At 50.4% G+C, this 10,016-nt stretch overlaps 1 protein-coding gene across 1 annotated transcript in view; it reads left to right on the top strand.

The window, feature by feature from the left end:
• Positions 1-3,867: 3,867 nt before the first annotated feature.
• The window catches only part of SLC4A5 (solute carrier family 4 (sodium bicarbonate cotransporter), member 5), a 23,844-nt gene continuing 17,695 nt past the window's right edge, over positions 3,868-10,016 (top strand). Inside the window, exons 1-3 of the mRNA XM_009574784.1 lie at positions 3,868-3,940; positions 4,176-4,367; positions 8,789-8,918. Coding sequence (XP_009573079.1) covers positions 3,868-3,940; positions 4,176-4,367; positions 8,789-8,918 — 395 coding nt within the window. The remainder of the gene's footprint in view (positions 3,941-4,175; positions 4,368-8,788; positions 8,919-10,016) is intronic.

The raw sequence follows: 10,016 nt of genomic DNA, 5'->3' as shown, positions 1-10,016 counted from the left end.
CTGGGTTTATTAGTGGCACTTTTTATTAATAAGGGTATTTTGGAAGCCGGAGGCTGGCTTTGTTTATTTGGATGCCCAAGCAGGGAAACGTGGGTGAGAGCTGGCGTGCGACTGCCGGGCTCTGTCTCCCTCTTCTGACTGTTTCCAGGCTTTATTTTTTAACTAAACAAGAAGCAATCCACAGCACAGGCCTGAAAAAACACTTTTTGAACCATTTTTTTCCCGCAAATCACATTGAAAATGGAGCTGTGAACCACAAGAGCTGAGCAGTGGGGTTATTGAATTTTTTAAAAACAGTATGGCCAAAATTGGGGCGGGGGGGGTTTGCAAGTGGAGAAGGTAAAACCTGCAGCCCAGGGAAATCGGGTGAGCGTGATCATTTAAGGAATAACAGGGTGGCTGCCTTCACCCAAGTAGCTCGCAGGCTCCGGGGATTTTGTTTTTCTTCCTTCTTCCCCCTCTCTCCAAGAGGTGTTTGGTAAAACCCTAACAAACACAAGCTGATAAATTCAACCTGCTCTTTGTATTTCCACGTGTTTGGAGAAAGAAAGTTCATTTCTATTATTTTTGTCTTTATTACAGGACAAGCAGCCACCAACATCTTTATACCATTTTCCTGGCTGGGCAGAGTGTGCCTGGCCCAGGCAGCGTTGAACGGGTCGGATGCAAGCAGGTTTTTGTGCCCGGACTAACACTGTTTTTCGGCAGGCGGTGAGAGATGGGAGATGGGGAGAAGTTGATTCATGCATCAGCTTGGGCACCCGGTTTCCCTGTTCCCACGGACAGTTGGTCTGCAAATGCCTGGAAAATGGGAAAGGTAGACTTAAGCAAGAGCGTGAAATCATAAGTGCGCTTTGCAAAAGCTTTTCTTCCCGCTTACAAACGTGCCTTGTAACCCTAAATACAGGGGATGCCAATAATATTCCCTAATCCACCCTAAATTTTGCATCTTGAAATCGCTGCTGCCTTGCTCCAGACCTGACTCTGATACACATGGAAGAGCAAATCTAATAAAACAGGAGCAGGGATAAAGTATCAAACAGGTTTTGCTTTGCTTCTGCTGAGACTCCGGGTCGTGCCATCGAATAATCTCCCCAGAGGCGAGAGAAAAGCCCCTTTATTGGATGACCTTAAAGCACAAAGTCTGATTTCCCATTCCTCGTTTTTTTGCTTAACGACAAGGCCAGCCGTGACGAAATGCCAGGCGCTGCTTTGATGCAAATTTATTGATACCCCTGTTAAAAGGCTAAGCGGAGGCGAGCAAGCCAGGCATTAAATAGAAGCGGACAGCTCGGGAAGCAAAGGGGGCATACTCGTGTGACCGAGAGCTTGGTTTTCATGAAATCAAATCTACGAATGTTCAACACTTTAGAAGCAAAACGGGGAAATTGCAAAATAATTTAGTGTGCAATCCTCATCAAAAAAAAAAAAACCCAAAATGTATTTGATGGCCCAGGGGCTGATCCTGTCGTCCCCAGGGGTTTTAGGAGCTTTCTCACTCGTGGTGATGCTTTTCTGCACCGCCCTGAAGAATTTCCTTCCACTCCATAAGATCAGATGTACGCGATATTGCACAGAGCAAAAAAATAAAAGCAGTTGCCCTCCCAAATCCCTAGCGATCGAGCCAAAACTGAATGCAAAAAACCCCCCCAACGACCCCAGAAGATGCAGATTCTGCAAGCTGGAGATGGACAACTTGAATTTTCCTACGTCCCGCTGGTCTGATAGCTAGAGACCATCACTGCGCAAGACCAGGTCTCTGCTGGCTTGAATGTCCCATCCTCTCCGGAGGTCTATTTGCATCCCGTGATGCCTTTCTGCTCCCAAAGTCAATCAGTGTTGCCCAAAATACATTTTAACCTGGGAGCTACAGAGCGTTTGGCAGTAGGCGTCGATACGATGGTTACAAGAGCAGCTTTATCTCAAGGCAATCTGGGCTCCCGCACCCACCAGCACCCGTGACTTTACTCTGCGGCCCCGTCCTCCGATTTCTGAGCGTTTTTGGGGAGCTCAAGGTGAGTTTATTACCGGTAAAATTTGTTTTTGTGGAACTGAGAGCTGGTGGGGGTGGTGCAGTTTAATTGGCAAAGGGAATAGCGCTCTTCTTTTCCTCCCCTTATTTCTAGTGCGCTTACAGTCGCGTTTTCCAACAGTTCTAGTCTGCGTCACACTTGTGTTTGTATGCAAGGATTTGGGGGGGAAAAGCTTTATATGTAAAAAATTAGAGGAAGAAAATCCTAAGCTATATGACTTTCATAAATCAGCCGTAATCAATCGAGACCTTTTATTTATCAGTGGATCTAACAAAGCGTGGGTTTATCAGGATTATTTTTGCTGCCCAACAGAGCTGTGGTAGAGCTCTCACCAGAGCCAAGCCAGATTGCAAAAAAAGTCATATTTCTTCCCAGTATAAACCCAGCTGAAGGGTTGTGTATCCCCATCCATCATCTGGGGACCCCGACCTAGCGCTGAAGCTCGCGGGGAAATCTCTTGGGGGGTTTGTGACACTTCATCTGTTAGAAGGTACCGGCTCATTTTTAGAGCAAAAATATGTATGCCTGCAGCTGGGTGGGTATTTTGCTGTTTCTCCTGCCAGCACCAGCTTCCTAAAATCCTCAAAATAAGCCACATAACGTTATTCCCAGGAAGCCAAGGCTTGTGGCTGATGTTAGCCCCCCCCAGTTTGGGGCACGGTTGTCCATCCAGAGGTGTTTTACCCTAAAATAAATTGGTTCCGGCACCTGTGCAAAAAGCGTTGGGTTAATGTGGTCAAAAAAAAAACCCAAACCCCAAATCTGTTAAATCAAGAGATGTCTTCAAATAGCAACTGGGTTAAGGCTGGAGCCCGTATTGGCCTTTGCCTTGGGGGGGAAAGTGAGTCAGTAATTCGGTAACCCAAGCAGAGCCGACCTGGCCAGCCATGGACCCTTCCAGCTATTGAGGTGCACACCCTGTTGCTTTATATTTTCAATCTATTTAGCTTGAATTGAGATTTTTCTTCCCTAAAATAGATGGATAATGCTATGATATTGCCATGGATGCAAGCAGCCGGAACGGGGGACGCGGAGAGGCTGGCTCTCCGACCGCTCTCAAAGTGACTTTGGGAGGCATCGACCGGGCTGCCATGAATAGTAACCGTTCTCCCATCCAAGTCAAGTGTGAAAGGCAATCACTGGAGGTCAGATAATTAGGAGATTAATTAGCATCCGTGGCAAAACCCAAAGAAACTCGTATGGGGAATAAAACAGCAGGTTTGAAGGAAGATATCTGGAAGCGGCAGCGTGTGTATGGTGTAAAATCTGTGCTTAGGAGATGGGGAAGAATGAACTCTGCTTCTGTAAAATCCCTTTTACCTGTGCAGGTACCACTCACCCCCCCCCGAAAATTAAACGGGTGCTTATTGCCAGCAAGCAACCCCTTGTGTCCGTAATCGTACCGGCAAAGCTCTGTAATAGTCTCTTACGCTTCACTTATGCTTTCCTTTGAGCAGCAGAAACAAGAGACCGGAGACATAACCTCGATGAAATTTATCCGGATTTTCTTAAATATGGGGAGAGCAGAGGTGGAGCGCGGGCAGGGCTGGCGCAGAGCGAGGCAGGGCTGAGAGCTCACCGAGGCGAGTCGTGGGCGCTTGCAGGAGGTGCCGGAGCGTCCTTGGTGCATCCACAGGGAAGATCCCGGCTTCCCGGTGCATCCTCACCCCATCCGGGAAGGAGCCTGTGACTTCGCTGGGGCCACGTGTGAAGGATTCTCATAGCAGGGAGCACCCGGCAGGCGTGCAAAGAGGCTGTTCCCCCGCCCAGCACCCTTTAAAATCTCTCTCCTTTCTCCTCCCTGTGGGCTCAGCTCTCTCCGAGCGGCGGGACCATGCTGGAGGATGAGGATGGGATGAGCGAGAGGGGGCTCAGCAGCTCGAGGAGGAGATACGACGATGAGGAAGGTGAGCGAAACCTCGGGGATGCCCCAAATGGCAGTGGGGTCTTCCCTGCCGGCTGATGCATCAGATCTCCCGGTGCTCGGCTTGGCGCATCCCATGCACGACACGGGAAAAGCTCCTGTGGGTGCTTTAAGCCTGGTGGGAAGAAGGCAAATATCTCCCTGGGTTTTTTTTCTTTTGCAAGTGAGAAACACCCAGATCTGCTCTTTAAAGCTTCCCCTTCCCTCCCCGGCTCTAGATTACCACTCCATCTACATCGGGGTGCCTGTGCCCCGGGGCTACCGGAGGAAACGGCGTCGGCGAAGATCTGCCTCCAGCCGGGACAGGACGAGCGAGAGTGAGCGGCACTACGAGCGCCAGGATCGCTCCGACACCGACGACGGCGGCCACGGCTGCTACGAGAGCGGCAATGACAACGCCAGCAGGACCAGTGAGTCGCCCTCGGGCTTCCCGAAAAAGCAGGAGGGGGTTTGCAGCATCATTTAATCCAGGATTAAATTGCCCCCGTTGCTTGGTCCGGTGTTTGCATTTGGCACTGTTTTTCCTGACACATCCCAGGTTTATTTTTCCCCGTGGATGTCTCTGAGAGCCGGGCATAGGGTGTGAAACGGGATTTGAGGCTGCTTAGGTGACGGGTGGGCTAAAAAGAGGTTGTCTTTGCCCTTGGGAGGTTGCCCTTGCCCTGGGGAGGTTGCTAAAAAGGAAATCGGGGTACAGCGGGGTGCCGGGGCTGCAGACATCCTCCAGGCATCACACCTTGTTCCCGACAGGCTTTTGCCCAGGGCTTTGCCTGGTCTCGTTAAATCTCCTTGGCGAAGATTAACATTTTGGATAGCAAAGTAGCTGTCGATCTCTTGGGTTTGGGTTTTTTTTTCCCCACCCCCCCATAGAAATTTGTATTTGGTTTATGTCGAGCAGACCCCGTCGCAGCTCAGCAGAGCGGGCAGGGGCTCGGCTTTGCTTTTCCCCGCAGAGGGGAAAGTTTTCCAGGTTTTTTTTTGCATGGGGAGAAGTTTTTTTATTTGCAGCGGGCTTTGCTCACAGCTCCTTCATATGCTTTCGGTGGCGGCGTGAGCGGGACCACGTCCTCTCCTTTCCACAGGCGGTAAATGCCACCGGGATATAAAACTGGGCTGGTTTTGGGGGGGCAAAGTCATTTTATGGAGGAAAAACACCCCAAAAAGCCTCAATTCTGCAGCAGCCCTGCTTTCCCCCAGGAAATCTCCCTCATTTGGATGTTTTTTCCCCCAAAAAATCTCTGCCCTGAGCTTGGAGGGAGTTTTCCCACCTCGCTCCGAGTGGAAAACAAAAACCCTCCACAAAATAACCCCAAACCTTTTGATTTCTGTCCTCCCACCTCTCCCTCCCTCCCCGTTCTCGCTCATTCCATCCCTCTGCCACCCAAAACGCTCACCTCTCCTACACGCATCCCGTTTGATTTGGTAACTTCCCGTCATGAGAGCCGAAGGGAGAGGAAAGTGCTTTATATTCTCTATAATCTGCTCCTTAAGCCTTGGGAGTTTAACAAGCCTGAGTGGATAAAGGAGGAAGTTTGGGGGTTTGGTTTTTTTTTTTGTACCGTGCAGCGAAGGTTTGGTTTAGCCGGGAAGAAATGGGGGAAAAAATGGAAACGATTCCAGGTAGGTTATTTCCATCGCTCTTTGGCGTCTGCGGCAGGGGGAGCGGGAGGGGAAGAAAGGCTCCATGTTTTTTTGGCTTTGCTTTTCCCTTGTAAAAGCAACTTGGGAGCCTGCGTGGGGTTGGATTGAACGCTCGCTCAGGGCACCGAGCTCCAAAGCTCACCCCCAAAATATAATGAAGGGAGGGAACTGTATCAGCTTCCGCTGCTCCCCGGCAGCGGGGAAGCAGAAAAGATGATATTTGGAAGGAGAAAAGTCTCCCAGACCTGTGGGTTTCTTGAACAGGAATGGAGCATCTAATCCCATGGGATGTGCACCCCAGTCTCCTCTTTTTTTATGGAGAAGGGACCCTTCTGAGCCACAAAACCCCGGGGAAAGGCTGTCTCGTATTCAGAAGGACCACAACAGCGGATGGTTAATGTGCCGGAGCCGTAAATAAGGCTTAGTCCCACTGCCCAGCCGGATTGCAAACCCTGGGCTGCATTGTGTTCCCCCGTCCCCCGTTTTATCACCTTTTTTATTGTACCTAAAGCCAGAGCGGGATTTTTGGTTTGGAAAAGCATCGCTAGGCGAGGTTTTACTGCTGAATCAAAGTTGGGGTGTGAAGGGCTCTGTGCACCTCAGATTAAAGGAGATATAAATCAGTGCGACTGGTCCGTCCTGTCCGATTACCCACGGAAAGGTAGGCTCTTGTGTCCGTAAAATTCTCCCGTGTTATCACCAGCGTTAATGCTGAGCTAATTCTGCAGCCGTGGGCTCAATTCGGATCCACTGTGGCTGAAATCACAGCAGAGGTTTGATGGGTATAAAGCCGGAATTGCAGCTGGGAGTGTTTTCCCATCGTAAAAGCTGGTTCAGGGAGGTACGGACCTACTCTGGGCACCCGTTGAACTGCGTCTTGCAAGAAATAGTTGCCGATTTTGGGGTGACTTTATGGGTTTTGGCCAGTATCGCTGCAGCAGTTTTACTCTTGCGTTCCCTGGAGGTGCCGAGTCCTAGACATCGCTATTCGGTATATCCTCCTAAGCGAATACCTGCTGCTTCCCGGGATTAATTTAGGTGCTGGATCAAATTTCCAGGAGGGGGAAAAAAAAAAAATGACTGAGAGCTGGGTTGTAACGAGCTGCCGGGCTGGGTGCTTTCCCAGGCACGAAAGGGTCCTCCAGGTGAATAAACCCCGTGAATTTTGGCTGCGCGGCAAAGCCCCGGCGCTGTTGGTTTAGCAACCGGCTCTTTGTTCGGGTCAGCGAGCAGCGGGCGGAGGAGGCGGCCGCTGCCGGGAAGCACATGTTATGTGTTGAGAGAAGGGTTTATTCCTTAAACTGGGGGAGGATGGGGAAAAAAGCTAAAAAAACCCCAAAAAAACTCTTTATGTGCGAGCTGTCCTTTATCTTTTGTGGTTTTCAGTAGTCAAAGTGTCTCACAGCCCCGACACCCCGAAACAAGTCGCTGGGGGGACCCTCTGGCAGGCTGAAGCAGGAGGGACCCGTTCTTAAGCACACGGGGGAGGGAATTTGGGCAGAGTTGGGAGCAGCAACCACCGAGTCGAGGATTTGCAAAGCTCTAACGCCTCCACCCCCCCCCTCCTGCAAAATTGCCAAGGCCGCTTTTTTTACAAATCTATCCGGAGATCCCGCCCAAGACGGGTATTTCCAGCAAACTCCCTTTGCCGCCATCCGGCTCGTTGCATTTGATGTGAATTTGGGGTTTTGCAGGAAATTTAAGGTTTGGGCTGCAGAGCGAAGCAGACGGCGTGAGGCTGAGGGAGGTTGCCGGTATCGCACCAATTTCATCCCCTTTTACGCGAACAGCACTTAGGCTTAAAGAGCCTGAAGCCCTCCAGGCATGTAGCCCAGCTCTAAAATTAACGGGAATATTAATAATCATAATAATGAAGCTTATGGAAGTGGAAGGAGGACTTGACAACAGGGCTTTAGTCCTGGTGGTGGGGCTTAAAGGGCTTAAGCGGTTAAGCAGGCTCAGCCTAGAGCGCAAGGGACATCCTATTCTTTCACGGCCGCCGCGACTTGGGTTTTGTCTGCTTTGGTGGGAGGACAGGGCAATATTTCTGTTTTTTCCTCTGCTCGCACACGGCAGTTTAATTACCTGCTTTTTTGGGTACCCTATGACCCGACTTTCTTATTCCCAGGTTTGAGAACAGGAGGATTCTGCTAACACAGACATTTTCCTAGCTGGATTAACTCCTGCTGTATTAGGAGAGGGCTAAAACCCAAGATTTTGTTAAAAATACACCATTTCCACAGAGCTTGGCATAGGGCTGATTTTAACCTCTTGTTTGTATAACGGGGCAGCTGGGGAGCGTCCCATCCGTGCCATGGCCAAGTTCATGCCCAGGTGTTTGATTGTCCCTGCAACCCAAATTATGAGGCTTTGCTAGAAAAGCACGCAAAGATGGAGAGGGTTAAGAGAAAACCCAGGCTTTTTTTTCAGAGGAGAGGGCAGGTCCGTCACCCTCCCGTGGCCGCGGGGAATGCACCAAAGATGAAAAACCCTTTTCCCATCGGTCAGGAGGTTTACAGGCGGGGTACGTGTCGCCACTCCCCTTCCTGAAACACACCACGGGGAGCAAGAGGCAATAGGTGCCCTCCTCAGCCTGGCCGATTATTTGCAGCAAGAAGCTGGATTTTTCCTGCAGAAATGGTAAATTTGTATTATTCCCCTCAAATGATACATTTTCCCCTTGGGGATCCAGTGGAAAAATATGTGCCGAGCACTCGTGCATCCCGACACACAGTGCCGGAGACCGTAAGGATTTGGTTGCTGATGGCAGGAAGCTCTAACTTGGCAAAACCAGGATCCGTGGTGGGGAAAAATGTGGGATACCCCATGGAAACGGGGCGCATAATGCTCCTGGAATGACTCTATTGTATGTAGGGGTGGCCACGTTCCCCGATTCCCAGCCTGGACTTATATATTCCCCTCCTGGCTGCTACGCAGCCTCCGCTCATCCTTTCCACCAGCATCCTGTATCTCTTTGCACAGGGATTTTGGGACAGGATTACTTAGAGTTTCCCCACTCCTCAGTGTCTCTCCCCTTAAACATTTTCCTCAAAACCTCCTTTTGTTACCCCAGGATCCTAAATAGCCCTACAGATTCCTCTTTACCCCCCATAGGGCTTTCCGTATGGGAATGGTGCGGGATCATCTCGTCGCTGGCTGATGATAAACCTCTTTTTCTGTCCCCCGGTAGTGTCACCGGCTGCCGAACGCCTCCGCTACATCTTGGGAGAAGACGATGAGCCTCCCAACCCCACGCTCTTCACGGAGATGGACACACTGCAACACGACGGCGAGGAGATGGAGTGGAAAGAGTCAGCCAGGTGAGGAGGAGGGGAGATGCTTTGGGTTGAAAAATGTGTCGGGTAAAGATCCCTCCATAAACATCCCTGGGTGGAAACGGGTTCAGGGAATAAGCATCATTTTTAATGAGGTTAAAAAAGCCATCCCTGAATTAGGGAAATGCCAAAAACACGGCGTTTTGGGGGTCTTTGCACCGCGGCTGCAGCCTGCCGAGGAGGAGGAGGAGGAAGGGAGGAAGAATTCCCATCTTCTCCCATGTCTCGCCAGGTTGGATCGACCCCAGAGCTGGGACTTTTCCCATTCCCAGTTGCAGCATGAGAGCAAAGCCCTGCAGAAAGGGCTGGGGAGGTGAAAAAACCAGGGTAACATGCTGGGAAAATGGAGAATTAGAGCAGAGAGCTGGGAAATGGGAATAGGTGACATAAAGGACATTTTCCCAGGTCTTTTCCCCCCGCACCCCAACTTTTGCTGGCCAGGCCAAGAGTTAAACTTCTCCTACCTCTCAAGCAATAATAATAAAAACCTACCCACTACATCTTTAATAAAAGTATTAGAGGAAGTGCAAGTGGCATTCACTTTGTTGAATTAGGAGTTTATCCAAGGGAAAAATCTCAAATCCAAGTGGGATTTTCTCTTCCTAGCCTCAGCTGTGTAAGGGCTAGTAGTGTTGGGGAGCTTTGGGAAGGGAGTCAGGGAATGCTGATGGCATCCCAAGCCCTTTCCTTTCAGTAGCACATGCGGGATTTCCAAGTCTGGGTGTGGAGGGATGGGGAAGAGAGCAGGATCAGGCCCTGCAGGTGTTTATCCCATCTCTTGGGCTGGTCATTGGCATCACCAAAAATTTGGAAAGCTTTTAAGCATCCTCCTGGTTGCCATCCCTGCTCAAAACGCAGCAGCGCAGGGATGCTGTTGCTAAAATCCTTTATTCCCCCCGCCCCCCAGTTTTGCATAGGTCTGTATCTACTCATCCCTCTCCGCTCCCCAAAAAGCTCAGAAGGCAAAAACTTAGCGCTTGCATTGGGATTTTCATCAGGGAGGGCTTGAGATGGAGGTTTCCAAATTCCCTCCAGGAGGACGGAGGTTTCTCAAGTCCCGGATTTCCGCTCTCCGGCGAGGAG

This window comes from Fulmarus glacialis, unplaced genomic scaffold, assembly GCF_000690835.1.
Source record: "Fulmarus glacialis isolate BGI_N327 unplaced genomic scaffold, ASM69083v1 scaffold21183, whole genome shotgun sequence".
Lineage (NCBI taxonomy): Eukaryota > Metazoa > Chordata > Aves > Procellariiformes > Procellariidae > Fulmarus > Fulmarus glacialis.
The sequence above is the reverse complement of the archived record's forward strand: the minus strand, read 5'-3'. Positions and strand labels throughout refer to the sequence as shown.